Source organism: Myotis nattereri (genome assembly GCF_964212035.1).
Source record: "Myotis nattereri genome assembly, chromosome: 2".
NCBI lineage: Eukaryota > Metazoa > Chordata > Mammalia > Chiroptera > Vespertilionidae > Myotis > Myotis nattereri.
The window spans coordinates 166,283,641-166,298,062 of NC_138076.1; the positions used below are offsets into that span (position 1 = coordinate 166,283,641).

A 14,422-nucleotide genomic window follows, 5' to 3' on the forward strand; every position below is an offset into this window, starting at 1 on the left:
AAACCTTTTTAGAAAAAGAGAGGATAGGGAGGTGGGTAGAGATGTTCTATTCAGAAAGAAGCATGAACAGGCATGAAAACAAGAAACTGTGCAACCAGTCAGGCAGTTTGATATTACTAGAACAAAGGATGAGGCGGGTCAGCTCTAAGGACCTCATATGCCATACTAAGGAGTCTGGACTTGACCCTAAAGGTCAGGGATTCTTTAACCTATTGTCTATGGTTGAGCTTTAGAGGCGATCTAAAGCAGGGGAATACCATAATTAAATTTGTTCCAATAGATGTCTCTGATGGAAATGTGGCAAATTAATCTGATGAGGTCAAGACTGGAACCAAGACCACTAAAAACCTGCGAGAGTATAGGCATCATCACAATACGTCAAGGTTGTGGGTTCGATCCCCGGTGTGGGCACATATAAGAATATCAACCAAGGAATGCATAAGTGGAAAACAAATTGATATTTCTCCTTTCCTCTCTTAAAAAAGAAAAAAGGAATAAGCAAGAATTTATAAGTGTAGAATTGATTAAATGGATATCTAAATGGTAAAAATTAATAGTACCTGGTTTGGATTAGAGTGCAGGGAATCCTATATAATAAAAGCCTAATACGCAAATTGACCAAACAGTGAAATAGCTGGTGAAATGACCAGTGGCTATGATGCACACTGATCACCAGGGGGCAGACACTCAACACAGGAGCTGCCCCCAGGCCAGCCAAGGTGGATGGGGGGGGGGGGGTCATTACCCTGCCAGTCGCCCTGCAGAGGGAGGTGCCCGGTGGCAGCAGCAGGGGGGCAGGGCTGCACCAGGCCAGCCAACGTGGGTACCAGCACCCCCGACTCCCATCATCCCGCCAGTCACCCCATTGATCGGCCCTGATCACCAGCCGGGCCTAGGGACCCTACCCATGCACAAATTTTGTGCATTGGGCCTCTAGTAGTCTAATAAGTCTCCCGTATTTCTGACTTGGATGATAGTGTCATTCACTAAAATAGGGAGAAACCACAAGTAAGTCCTGGAGATGAGAAAAATGCTGTTAGTTGTGGACCTGTCAAGTTAGAAGTATAGGAAATTCAAGTGAATATATCAAGCAATTGGATGTACCTGAAACTCAAGTCAACCTGTAAGATACAGACTTGTAGGTCAGCAATAGGCATTAATGACTGATACTGTGTGCTTACCATGTGCCAAACAGAATATTAAATACTCAATATGAATTATTTAATACTCAAACTAATCTTTTAGGAATTATTTTTTTTATCCCCATTTGACAAAGGTAAACTGGGGAGTTAAGAGTTAATAACTGGCCAATTACCAGATAGCTATAATGGTGGAGCCAAGATACCAGCACTGAACACCTAACTACATTCTGTAATGTTAGAACCATTAATTACCTAGATTAACTGAGAAAAATACAAAATAAGAGCAATAGGCCAAGAACAAAATTTTGTAATACATTAGTGTTTAAAGTGGGCAGAGGAAATGAAAAGGAAAAATCAAAGTGGTAAAAGGGAACAAGATAGTGGTCCCTTCCTGCAGCCGAAGTAGAGCTTTAGTGCCTCAGGAAACAGTAAGGGGAGGACTGCAATCAGTGGATGTGGCACAATGGAGGGGATGTCGACGGAATTTCAATGAAGTTATGGAGGTGGAAGGAACTTCAAGTTTCAGAAGTGCTACCATGTGAGACTTCTCTTGAAATAATCTTCATAGTTTGTTTTGGTTGGGGGTGAAGGGCCTTAAGCGAGTTTATATACTGAGAAGAGATAACTAAAGGAGCAAGGAGTAGAATTAAGAAGGCTAAGGATGCCAAAACCGGTTTGGCTCAGTGGATAGAGCATCGGCCTGCGGACTGAGGGGTCCCGGGTTCGATTCCGGTCAAGGGCATGTACCTGGGTTGCGGGCACATCCCCAGTGGGAGATGTGCAGGAGGCAGCTGATCGATGTTCCTCTCTCATCGATGTTTCTAACTCTCTATCTCTCTCCCTCCCTCTCTGTAAAAAAATCAATAAAATATAAGGAAAAAAAAAAAAAAAAAAAAAGAAGGCTAAGGATGGAGGCAGAGACTGCAGGGAAGTTGTTTAGGGGACCAACTATGGGCATAGGCTGGACAGGAAAGAAGTTTAGGCCAATAAGGGACTGACAGATTGGAGTAAAATTAAAGGAGTCAAACAATTTGAAGTCTCCAAGTTCTAGAATAGAATGGAAATGATAATTTAAGAAATCACCTCAAAAAAGACTGATTTTGTACTATTTTGAAAGTGGCACAGGGGACAGCTGAGAGAATGGTGACCGTAACTGTACATGTGAGAAAGCAGAAAAGGCAGTAGAGTCCTTGGTTAATACACCAAGAGAGGATGGGAGTAAAAGGGTTGAAAATGTAGGAAAGCTGGGTGGTTCTGGGTTTTTTTTTTATTGATTTTAGAGAGGAAGGGAGAAAGCAGCATTGATTTGTTGTTCCACTTATTTATGCATTGCATTCATTGGTTGATTCTTGTATGTGCCCTGATCAGATTGAACCCACAACCAGGAACTATGGGACAACACTCTAACCAACTGAGCTACCTGGTCAGGGCTAAAGCTGTGTTTTTGTTGTTAATGCTCACCCAATGATATTTTTCCATACATTTTCAGAGAGATGTGAGAGACACATCAACGGGTTGCTTCCTGCACGGGCCCCGACTGGGCTAGGGTTTGCAATCCAAGTACATGACCTTGACTGGGAATCAAACTCAAGACCCTTCTGTGCACAGGCTGATGCTCTAACCACCGAGCACACTAGCCAGGACTAAAGCTCAGTTTTTTTAATCATGGAAGAGGGCTTTTAGGTGAAAGGTTTAGGAGGGACAAAGGTCAGAGCAATATGCACAAAAAGCATGAAAAAGGAAAGGTGTCCAAGGAGGTTGATATTTGGGGTGATCACCAAGGACACGAACTAGTAAATCTCAAAGCTCAAAATGGAATGGTGGTAACAATACCTCTCTTCATAGTTGGGTTTTACCTTGAATAGTTTTCTTTCAAATCCTCTTCACAGCTCTGTAATAAGACCTGCAGGTTTGATTTCCCATACAGTGGAACAGTGAGAAATCGACCCTTATGCTAACACTACACCCAATGAACTTAAGGAGATGAACTGTATTACTATAGGCTGCCCAACAACCCTTTCTTTTGGGAATTGAGCCTCCTCACTTGGTGCAATTTTGAGAGGACTGTTAAACAAGGGCCTCTGCCTTCCTTAAATGCTGGCCAGAGTATCCCATTACCTGGACACAGTAGTTGGTGCAGAAATGGTCATTGACCAAAGAGCTCTGGTCTTTAGTTGAATTTTCGGGGGGATTTATACAGCTGCTAGGACAGTCATTTCTCTGAGGTCATGAAAGTTGATATATACTCCTAAAACTGTATAATACCCACTTCATGGGTATTAAGAGCTCAAGATCGTGGAAATACAGTCTATGACTAAAAAACTGGTAGTTAAGGGCCCACCTCTGTGGTCCGTAGCCTATTTAAATAAACAAAAACACCAAGACACAGACACATGACAAAATATTTAATGTCTGTGCATGTGCCTCCCCCTGCCCCAATTCCTGTTACGATTTGATAGCCTCCTTAAACTGGCAGTTCCAGAGAAAACATGGGCACTTATCCCCAGCAGGACTTGAAAACCATTAAGGCCCTGGTTCTCTTGATTTGGATGATTGTAAGTGAGCTCTTTCCACAGCATGCCTCAGGCCTCTGGTCAAAGAAAAGAGCCCCCAGTTCTACAGGACTCCTGAGGTCTTCTGTTCTTCTGCAGCCTGACGCCGGGAGCTGCGCCGCTGGAAAAAGTGGTAGGCTCGAACACTGCAGAGGTAGCCCCCATACACAGTAAGCAGCATCATGGAGGTGGAGAAAGTCTTGTAGCCAATGTCAGCTAGTTGCTTGGCAGTTGGCATGTCGTCCCCTACAAAGAAAGACTGAATTTAGACACCAGGATTGGTCTCATGTGCCCAGCCCACTTCCCTGTTTAAAGCCATTCCATAACTTGTGCACCCTAATTAGTCTGTCTACTCTATTGAATGGCCCCTACATGGATGCAGAGTCTTACAATGGAAGACAACGTTTGGGAATTCTAAGTTTCAAAAGGGCAAATAAAATCTACATGAGACATAGACACACAGCTGGAACCAGGTGAATCTGAATGACATCACAGCTAACACCTCACCCTCCATGTTTTTGGAAAGAAGTGACTGGTACGGACCACCCAGAAATGTTAACTGGTACATTAAGCATGCATCAGTTTTTCTGACTAACGGGCAATTAATGGAGGTAGCCAGGGATTAAACATTAGCAGTAAATTATTCTCAGTAGGAGATCAAATGGGAACCTTCTAGGCAATATCCAATTTATTTTCCCATAAAAACAATCTTACAGTGGTTAGGTTCCCAGGTTAGACCTCAAGCATCTGTTTAAGCCATAATATTCCTGAAATAGTGCCAACCTTCCACAGCATTAATTCTAAGTTCCAAACACAACACAAAGCACCTATCCCAAAGGCTATAAAGAAACGGAGTTAACTCACATTTGGATGAGATAAATTACTTCTAATTTAACCATTCCCTGGATATTCTGAGCTAGAGAACAAGAGAAAGTCTAGCATGGCAATCTCTCATCCTGAACAAAACGTTCCTCAGTTTGGGACTATGAATGTGTTCTTAAACTCCTCTTTGTTGAGGGAACTGAAATTAAAAGACTAGCTGAAATGAGTGAGAATACGTTTCTTAAAAGTCAAGAATTTGGAAGAAGAAAAGCTCAGGATTAGCTGGCTTAGGGAGTCAGGAGTAGGGTGAGATATAAGTGCTTCTCCAAGTGAGTTCTATGGGCTGAACATTTCCTTAGAGCCAGTCCTTGAAGGTGGACCCCAAGCTGAGCTGAGGCATAGCTTCCTTGAATTATAATTCCAAGTGACTCTTAATAAGGTCAGAGGAAGAAAACCAAATGGCACAAACTCAAGATGAGGTTATCTGAGCTTCGAAAGGACCCCAAGCTGTGAGACGGAAGAAAACACACAGAGAGAGCAGAATATTAAGAGACTCGCAGACCTTCAACCTCCCCCTTACTTCTTTCCCTTCATATTCCCCATAACCCTGGCCAGATGCTAACCACTTTGAGGAGCTGGAGGAAGAAGGCTGGAAGCATTCACTAGCCAAGAAACAAGATGGTACAACTTGGCTAAAAGAGTGACAGAAGACTTAATAGACATGATTTTGGTATCTAAGAATCTCACTTCCTTCTCTTGTCTAATCCAACCTAAGATTGTTCCTATTTTCAAATTTTAAAAAACTCTTCACATACCTGAGCTAAGACAGGATGTAGAAAAGAAGGCAGATGCAGAAGTTCAAAAAGATTTATTAACTGAATGGATTAGGGGCAAAGCTGAAAATATCTCCAAGTTCGGAAACTGTCCATTGGGACACTGTTAACAAATAAGAAGAAACAGGTGTGTGCACCAGGGTGGTGGTCGCACTGTCAAGTCAAGAAGATCATGAGCTGGGTTTTGGACACCTTAAAATTAAGACGCTCAGCACAACATTCAGGTGATGATGCCTATCAGGCAGATGGATATGCAAATCGGGACAGCTCCTGGGAAGTAACAAGTGACACCAAAGCAGAGGATAAGACCAGAGAGAGAAGCCAAGGAAACACCAATTTGAAGAAGCAAAATCATTAGGGAAAGCAGGTAGAACATGCCAAATATTTCGGGGGGGGGGGGGGGTGTTTCATTTAACTATATCCCTCTTCCTGCTTGAAAGTCTCTGCTGCATCAAGTCACTGCCACTGATGGAAGCGTGCTGCATTTTTCAGGTGTACTGGGCCAGAATGAAAATTGGGAACCACAACTGCAAAGTTATGTGCCTTGAAGGCTGGTCAGATGGGAATAGATGACTAGGTCACAGGTAAACCTCGAGTAAAAATTTAGTGCACTAAACGAAGTCATTAAGTGAAAACCAAATTCTTAGCCAGGGCGCCAGCAGGGCCAGGAACGCTGACCCCCCAAGGTCAGAGCTACGAGAGTCGGAGCGCAGAGGGCCAAGAGCCCCGCTGGAGTCGAGGTTTGGCAGGACCTACAGCTGCAAGGAGCTTGTTGAGCTGGATGCAGTGCAAATCGCCTCGTCCGCGGTGCAGGATACACCGGTGACGTCAAGGGCACGGAGGATGCGGCAGCACAGGCCCGCCGAACTGGCGCGCCTGAGCTCTCCCCAGCAGACAGCGTACCTGGGTGTTGCAGCTCCCTCCCGTCCAACCGAGGCCTCCACTGGCCGCGTCTCGCCAGCACAGAGCGCGCAGCCTGACGCAGCACCCGACACAAGGGTGGCGGCCCAAGAACAACCCTAGACACTGAGGTGCTCTTGGTCAGGAAAGCCACCCTTCCTCCCTCCCGCCCGCCCACCCACCCAATTACCCTCTAGGATACGACTCCCAACGCAGAGAGCGCGCACCACGTGCCGGACTCTGAGGCGGGAGCCGCGCCGCCCGCCGCGGAGGCTGGGTGCCGTCCTTGAACTTCCGGCTTCCGGCCCGGCCACGCTTACTACGCATCCTCAGACGAGCCTCCCTTCCGAGAGGCCCATTGGATTCTGGGGCTTGTAGTCATTCTCCATGAGAGAGGGTCTTTGGTCACTCACACTCTGGAACTGAACTTTTAGGAGACTCAGTCACGAAAGAAAAGACGGTCTTTCTCGCGGGCTCAGTCAGTCAGCCAGTCCCCAGCCTGCGGCGCAGTGAAGTCTCCGGGAGCGAGGGGTTCCCCGGGTCCGCCCTCCGGAGCTGAACCTCGCGCCCCCTCGAGCCTGGAGCTGCCCTCTACCCGGCGGCCAAGCTCAGGTAGGAAACCGACACGCACCGTGAGGCCTGGGCCGCCGAGGAGGCCGCGAGTCCGGCCAGGGCCAGCGAGTGGGCACGAGGACTGTTTCTGCCCCGTGTGGCCTCTCCGCTGGTGACCTCTCTGCTCGCCCGGGCGCCATGAAGTCCCAAAGGCGCTCTGGGGAGGGGAGGGGAGGGTGCCCCTCGGGGCAGGAGAACGGCGCGGGCCCTGCTAGGGTCCGGGAGCAGCTGGGAATATCGAGGAGAGCTTCCTTCTTTTTTAAAAATATATTTTTATTGATTTCAGAGAGGAAAGGTCAGGAAGAAAGAGATAGAAACATCAATAATGAGAGAGAATCATCATTATGGGTGGCCTCCTGCACGCCCCCGACTGGGCCCGCAACCCGGGCACGTGCCCTATCGAGCCCTGACCCCCTGGTTCATAGGTCAGGGCTCACCACTGACCAGCCAGCTGGACAAGGAGGGCTTTCTTTTTTCCCGTTTCCTTGCGGAATAAATGAAAACATACAAACTGCCACAGTGCGCTGAAGCACCTTCCCCAGCTCGTTTCTGGAAAAACCACACTTTATTGGGTAGACAAATAGGCCCGATTTGAAGGCCTTAGATTCAGTCACTGTGGAGGGAACAACAGCAGGCAAAAGTGTTTGACTCTGAACAAGGTGGCAGCTGCTGCTGAGGGCAGGGGACGGTCCGTCTGCCCCACTTTGGCCTCCTGTGTTCAGCCAGTGCCCCTCACTGGGCCAGCCAGACCTGGGGTGACTTTTTTTCACTGGGAAGAACGTGAATGCTCAGCAGCTGGGCCCTGAGAGGAGCCTGCCTCGCTGGTGAGGCCGGGAATAAGAGGGTTAACACCGTGCTGCCAGCGCTAGTTATGTGCCAGGTGCTGCCACACAGGAAGCTGAGACCCTCTGCTGGACTCTAGGAGCAGCTTGGGGGGGGGGGGGCTATTTATAGCCAGGAGCCTAGGCTGCTGACCTGGACATTCCCTCCTGCCACCCATCCTGGAGCAAGGCCAGTGCCAAGCACACTCCTCCCCTCCCCATCCTGTTCTTCCCTTACCCAGGCGGCCGGTGTGCTGCAAGGACTTTTTAAAAACATGCAATACCTGACTATTTAGTCAGGGCCACTGACCTCTTTTCCCTGAAGTTGTCAAATAAAAATCTGACAACAGCCAACACAACAATAGCCGTCCAGTGTGAATGATTCAAAACTATACCTTTTTTTTTCTTTCAGATTGGCAAAAAATATTTTTTTTTCGTGTGCCACAGAATTTTAGTCATTCGTTTGTGTGTGCCATGAAATGAAAAGGTTGAAAACCGCTGCTTTAGGGGTAGGGTGCTTTTCATTCTTTTCCTCCTCCAGTTTCCTAGCTCTTAGAGTGCTGATACATACCTTGTGAGAAGGCGTATATATCAGATGACAGAGGGCTGGCCTTGGAATGTCAGGATCCACCAACATGGGCCATGGTCACCCTTCCCTACCCCTGATCAGCTTTGGGCCCACTCTCTGGCCACCTGGTTCAGCCTTTGGGAGAAGGAAAGGGGTGGAGCCAAGGATGTCCTGAGGAGGTAGCAGGAGGAACCCAGCTGAAACCTCCCCTGTCACTAGAGCTCCTGAGAAGGGAGGCAGGGCAAATGCAAAGGTCACAGGGAGCAGAGTGATCTGAGCCTGCTGTGGAAAGGTGTAGCTCTGTCAACAGATTAAGTTCTTGCTCCTCAAAGAGGGTGCTGGCGGGGAGCGGGAGGGAAGACTTGGAAAGGTCACGCACTGTGGGGAGGAGCTGGCAAAAAAACTAGGAACCAGGAAGTCCATGGGGAGAATGACAAGCCCCAGGGCCAGCGATGCCAGCATGGTAGCCACTGTGGTGCCAGGGCAGCCTGGGGGCGGGGAAAGGGAATGACCAGAGGTTTCTGAGGACGCAGATGTTGCTAGGAGAAGCTAGAAGGGGGTTGAGATCTTTGTATTTTCTTAACAAACACTGAGATCCATTGATGCTGTGCAGGGCCTGGCAGAGGTCAGACAGAGCAAAGGAGTCCCTATGTCAGCTCAAAAGCCCAGACCCCTCTCTGACAGCCCTTGCCTCATCCCTCTTGTGGCTGAGATAGTTCTTGAGCTACTTAACTGGGCTTGGGGGCAGGACTCCTGTTCTGTGTGAAGCAGCAGGAGGCACCTATTGCCTTACTTCCTTCTCCCTCCACCATACACACCCAAAGTAGGCAGCACTGGGCCTTCCCAGAGGACAGGGAGAAAGCGCCACATCTGGAGAGGATCGAGGCCTCTCCATTTCTGCTGAGATGTGGCAAGAGGCTGCAGGCTGCTTGGTGGTTCAGGGTCTCCAGACAGGTCGCTGGGCCCTACAACTTCCTGTCGGGTGAAAAGCTGAGAAGAGGCTGCTCTGAGGGGGGGGTCCCAAATATCTCGATGGCCAGGTACACAAGCTTCTGCCTGTCTCCACTGGGGTAAAGAAACTGCCTGGCCTGGGCCACAGCCCTGCTCACAGATGTTCTGGATGATTCTGCAGGCAGCGGATGAATTCACCCACGGGCTGGCTCTCGTAGCATATTCTGTACACAGCCATGAACAGAGGGAACCTGGAATGGGGAGGGAGAGACCCAGCTTAGCCTCCTTGTACATCCTCTAACCCCCACTCCTCATCCCCTCCTAACCCTCTACTCTCCTACTTTCCCACCTTGGAGTTCAGGTAGACTCTGGCTCTCAATTTCCAGTTGCTGAGAATTTGAACTTCCTAGCTCTGGGTTTTAGGGTCAGGTTGTTAATTGCCTTGCTCCCTATCATATTGAACTGGCCAGCATGATTCCCTGGAATTGCTTTGATCCAAGTGGACAAACCACTTAACCGCTGTGAGCCTCGGTATCATCATCTGTAAAATGGGGCCAATGTGAGAAGCCTGAAGTGAGTATGTTTTCTATGAAGATGCTTCATAAATGCCGGTTTCCTTCTTCTCATCCTCTTGCCCAGGCTGTTTGCTTTACCAGGAGGCTGACTCTGACCAGCCATGAGCTGATCTTTTGAGCCCGTTTCATTCTCTTATTCCAGAATTCTTTCTCGGCCAACAGAGCTCTGCTCTGATCAGTCCATCACCCCCTCTTGTCTTTGTGCTTTACATAAAGCAACACTTTGACAGAGAGACTGTCCTCACACCTCAGCACCCAGGACAGTATTCAGGGACAGAGGATTGGCTTTAGGTGAGCAGCTTAGACTTGGGATGATAGACAGAAAAACAGGAAAATCAGGTGAGCTTATTCCTGCTGCCCCAGAGTTCCAACCCCCATAGCAGAGAATGAGGAAAGAATCGAGGGAGGCTATGCAGAGGGGTCGAAGCAATGTGGTATAAAGATCACTAGACTGGAAGGAGTTCAAAGACCATGAACTCCTAGTTGGGGGACAGTGGGCATCCAGACTCTTTCCAAGCTCTGGTCTCTGTGTCTGTTAACATGAGATAACATTTCCCTCTCTGCCCACTTCACAGATTGAGGAGGGTTCAAGAAGATGAAGAATAGGGAGAGCACTTCTGGCTGTGGTTCCCTCCACCAGTGGGGCTGTGGCAGACACTTACTTATCTAGCATGCCCTTTTGTCGGAGGATGCTGTGTAGCTCCCGGGCTGTCTGGGGCCCCTGTAGCTTCTGCCCATTCAGCATCTCTTTCTCCAGCTGCTCAATGGACTGTGAAGAAAACAGGACAGGTGGATGGAAATGGGAGAGGAGGATTGTCAGTGTGAGGTTGAGAGTCGGGGGTTCTGATGAGAGGTGGAAGGTCATAGAGGAAAGAAAGGCTAGCAATGTTTACAACAGCTTAATGTTTGTGCTCAAGAGACACCTCAAGCCAGATTCCTCTACCTTGACACCTCTAAGGCCCACCCTCTGTTCTTCCTTCTCCCTGGTGCCCACCTTTCCTGTGCGGGCAAAGGCATCGGCCACCTTGCGGTTCCGCCCTCCGTAGCAGGTAGTGATGAGGTCAGCAACACCACAGCTCTCCAAGAAGGTGGCAGAGGACACAGGGCCCTTGCAGAAGAGCTTGGCGAAGGCGATCATCTCCATGAGGCCCAGTCGGATCACCGCTGCCTTGGTGTTGTCGCCAAAGCCCAGCCCATCGCAGAAGCCAGCCCCCACGGCCACTACATTCTTTGGAGAATGGAGGTCATGGATGAGAAAGGATCCCCTTCTGCAGGCCCCACTTGCAGCCCTCACCACCTGCCTCATGCTGCTTCATCAGCCATGATATGCCCACTGAACACGTGAAGTATAGTGGGTGGCTCCGCGACTAGTTCCACCTCGTGGCTTTCCCACTCGCGCTATCTCTTCTAGCCTGGGCTTATGCTTCCTGGCTCCCCAGCTCTGCTCCATCCTCCATCCTTGAGGACATTTACTGAAAATCAGTCTTACATCCAGCTGGCTCCCCTATCCATGACCATCCCTGGTATCCACAGCTCTGTCTAGGTCCAGAGTTCTAGCCATCAGTCTGTCTGGGTGTTCTGGACATCTGTTCTCCCATTAGCCTGAGTGCTCCCCCAGAGCATCTCCTCTTCTCCTTGGACCACCCCCTGGAGCCAGTGACAGGGATGTCCCACCAGAGGCTATAGGGAGAAAGGAAGAAGGGGGTCCGGTGTCCGATGATGAGTACTCGGCTGGCCTAAATGATGCTGGCTTTGCTCCTGCAGTTCTTCCTGTGTGTATGGGATTTGGTGGGGAATGGGAGCAACTGCCTATGAGTGAGGGCCTGGAGTACCAGTAACCATGTATAGCTAAGCCAGGCCCTCTTTCCCCACCCCCTAGCTGCTTCTACATCCCTCTCACCTTTAAGGCCCCACAGATCTCTACTGTGTCCACCTCTTGCACCACCGTGATGCGGAAATTGGGTGTCTGCATTAGCTCTTTCAGAAGCTGTCCCTGGGCCTGGTCCTTGCAGCCTAAAATGGAGAAGGGTGAGGCTTTAACAGAAGACTCTTGACTCTTCTTTGCACATCTGCCCTAAGCAGGACCCAAAACTCTTTCCCTGGGGGTGTCCCAACCTTCCCTCATCTCTGATGCTTGGGTCTTCTTCCTTTGTCTGCCTTATGGGGAGAAGATGGCTAAGTGGGTTTGGGGGAAGGAGAGTGTGGAGCTGCTTTATGTACGTGGGTTGTGGTGGGGCTCTCACCAATGGTTGTCTCACAAAACTTCTCATCAGCCACCTCGTTGGCAATGTTGGCCCCCATCAACACATTCACAGGGATGCCAAGCCGCTCCCCAATCACTTCAGAGATGAGCTTCAGCCCGTTGGGGCCCTCGTCTATACCCTGGACACAGGATGGAGCTCAGGCCAGGCGCTCTTCGTGCCCACTGAGGGCTTCCCACCTAGAAATCCTATCCTTTCCAAATCCGCTGTTCATCAGTGTCCCTGCCCAAAGGTCCTGCTGCCACCCCAACCCAGCCAAAGCTTGTGGTAAGGAGGGTGATGGCATATGAAAATGAATCCATCTGAAAACTCCCCTCCAGACCCTCATCAGCCTGCCTCTCCAAGGCAATGTATCTCCTCCACATTCCTATACAACTCACTTCAAGTTCCCCAAACCAACTTCCATCCCAGTCACTGCTCCAAACCAACTTCTCTTTCACATTCCTCACACCAGCCTGCTTCTCACACCCCCAGCTATCCTTTGGACACCTCCTAAACTCCCAGGACATCTGCCTCCAAACCGATCTGTCTACTCCTCAGCCAACCTCCCCTTCCCAGTGGCCCACAGCATCTCACTGTTCCTCAAGCCTCCCCAAAGCCACTCCTTACCTCTTTCCAGAAAACTCTTGGCCTACTTTTGCCATATTCTCTTCTCCCCACTTTACCCACCCTGAGCCCCACAGCAGTTAGCTGCACCCCCATCCGCATGGTGTCCCTGGCACCTTAATAAGAGACATCCCGATGGCGTTTGCCTTCAGGTGGCCCTTGAGCTGATCACAGATCTTGCTGATGAACTGATGGGGCACCACAAAGATCAGGATGTCAGCATCCACTGCAGCCTGGACCACATCTGGGACAGCCACCTGTGGGGTGACCAGTGTTCATGAGCCTGATAGACTTCTCCTAGCCCCTGTGAAACCCCATTCAGTTCAGAAGATCTGAAAAACCGAAGAGTGAGGCTTGTGGGGGAAGAAGACCAGTTTGGGGGTTGAATCTGGAAGGGCTAAACTTGGAGGAATACGACAGTCTATTCCTTCCCCCATCGCCACCATTCCCTCGCTGCTCCAGTTTTCCTGGGCTCTTGACTTGGAAACCTCCTTTCAGCACCCTCCTAGCCTTTGGCTGTGGGACAGTTAGAGGCCAAAGGAGGCCTGAGCTTGGCAGGGGGAAGAGGCCAAGTAATTTCATCACCCTGCTCCTTAGGGTCCCTAACTGGGACGGGAAAGCGCCAATTTTTCTGCTGTCTTCTCTGGGGAGTGAGCCATGTGGATTTGACCAAAGACCTTAAGTCCAAGGAGCATCGTGCAAGTCTGCTAATGACCCAGTGAATAAGTAACTGGATTAGAGCCTGAGGCAGGCACTACCTGAACCCCAGGAGTGGGAGCCAGAGATCCTGTCTTTGGTTGCCACAGAAACCAACTTCCTTGTCTTCTCTTAAAGGCCTGGGAGTCCAAAACGGGGGGAGGGGGCATTCAGGTTCTCCTGTTCCAGAAAGTGCCCAGGAAAGCAGTTTGGGGCCGTGCATGGGAGTGCCTGGTGCCTGGAGCAGCCTTCCTGAGACGCTTCCCAAGTCCAGGTAGCACCTGAAATGTCCCCCTTCCGCAGGAGGCAAGCAGACCTCCCCTCTCCCTTGTGGGGTGTGGGCTCACCACGTTGGAGGGAAGCTTGTGCCCTGGCAGGTATTTGACGTTTTCATGCTGTGTGTTGATGATCTCTGTCAGCTTTCTGCCCCCGACGTCTTCCTCAAACACCCACATGGTCACCCGTGGGTCAAAGTGTGCCAGCTTGGCTGCATTGCCACCCACAATCTTGGCGATGGCTGAACCCCTGGTAGGAGAGGGAGCACAGAAAGTGGGGGGGGGGGGTGATGGAGGAGTCGTGGCAGGGGAGGGGCAGTGTTCCACCTCAGGATATCACAGCAGCCCACCAGGTTATTTACCTTCCTGTCACCCCCACCCCCAAATCCAAGCAGCTTTCAAGCAGAGAGCACTTGAGGCTCCCTTCCTATGACGAGCAGGTGCAGGGCCAGGGCCAGGCAGGGGGCAGGGGGGGTTTGCACACCATCTGTCCTCTGGGGGGAGGCACAGAAGAGAGCAGCAGGGATGGAAGAGGAATCGGAGGGTATTTTCTACCCACTGTCTGCCCCCTGCCCACCTAGGCCCCTATGTACTTGGGGGATCCCCCTTCCTCCCCATACCCCTTGACAGAGCCACTTACCAGTTGCCAGAGCCTAAAATGCAGACTTTCTTGCCAGCCATGGTGCCGCGTTTCTGCCTGAGCCAGCTGGTTCCACACTCCCAGCTCTTCTCTCCGCTAGGAGCATATAACTCTGCCACACGTGGGTGCAGCCAAGCCCCGCCCTCCAGGGGAGGCAGGCGCCTAGGG

At 50.2% G+C, this 14,422-nt stretch overlaps 2 protein-coding genes across 6 annotated transcripts; both read right to left on the minus strand.

Annotated features, from left to right (window-relative positions):
- Window positions 1-3,532: 3,532 nt before the first annotated feature.
- Window positions 3,533-6,977, minus strand: COX14 (cytochrome c oxidase assembly factor COX14). Of its 5 annotated transcripts, none has more exons than XM_081082553.1 (2): window positions 6,881-6,977; window positions 3,533-3,940 (listed from the first exon to the last, which is right to left on the minus strand). In XM_081082553.1, exon 2 carries the CDS (start codon window positions 3,930-3,932, stop codon window positions 3,759-3,761), a length of 174 nt encoding a protein of 57 aa, XP_080938679.1. In that variant the 5' UTR covers window positions 3,933-3,940; window positions 6,881-6,977; the 3' UTR covers window positions 3,533-3,758. The 5 variants fall into 5 exon arrangements, with proteins under 5 accessions (XP_080938679.1, XP_080938677.1, XP_080938681.1 ...); XM_081082551.1 differs by lacking the exon at window positions 6,881-6,977 and adding an exon at window positions 6,440-6,555; XM_081082555.1 differs by lacking the exon at window positions 6,881-6,977 and adding an exon at window positions 6,253-6,403.
- A 136-nt stretch (window positions 6,978-7,113) lies between these two features.
- Window positions 7,114-14,343, minus strand: GPD1 (glycerol-3-phosphate dehydrogenase 1). The gene is made up of 9 exons (XM_081082557.1): window positions 14,255-14,343; window positions 13,687-13,864; window positions 12,760-12,900; window positions 12,020-12,158; window positions 11,677-11,789; window positions 10,771-11,004; window positions 10,439-10,545; window positions 9,360-9,452; window positions 7,114-8,385 (listed from the first exon to the last, which is right to left on the minus strand). Exons 1-9 carry the CDS (start codon window positions 14,293-14,295, stop codon window positions 8,349-8,351), a joined length of 1,083 nt encoding a protein of 360 aa, XP_080938683.1. The 5' UTR covers window positions 14,296-14,343; the 3' UTR covers window positions 7,114-8,348.
- Window positions 14,344-14,422: the final 79 nt, after the last annotated feature.

Coding starts and splice junctions, on each gene's coding strand:
- GPD1 (XM_081082557.1), bottom strand. CDS start 14,295: ATGGCTGGCAAGAAAGTCTGCATTTTAGGCTCTGGCAACTG. Junction 13,865..14,254: donor ATTTTAGGCTCTGGCAACTG/GTAAGTGGCTCT, acceptor CTCTCCTACCAG/GGGTTCAGCCATCGCCAAGA. Junction 12,901..13,686: donor ACAAGCTTCCCTCCAACGTG/GTGAGCCCACAC, acceptor GTCACCCCACAG/GTGGCTGTCCCAGATGTGGT.
- COX14 (XM_081082553.1), bottom strand. CDS start 3,932: ATGCCAACTGCCAAGCAACTAGCTGACATTGGCTACAAGACTTTCTCC.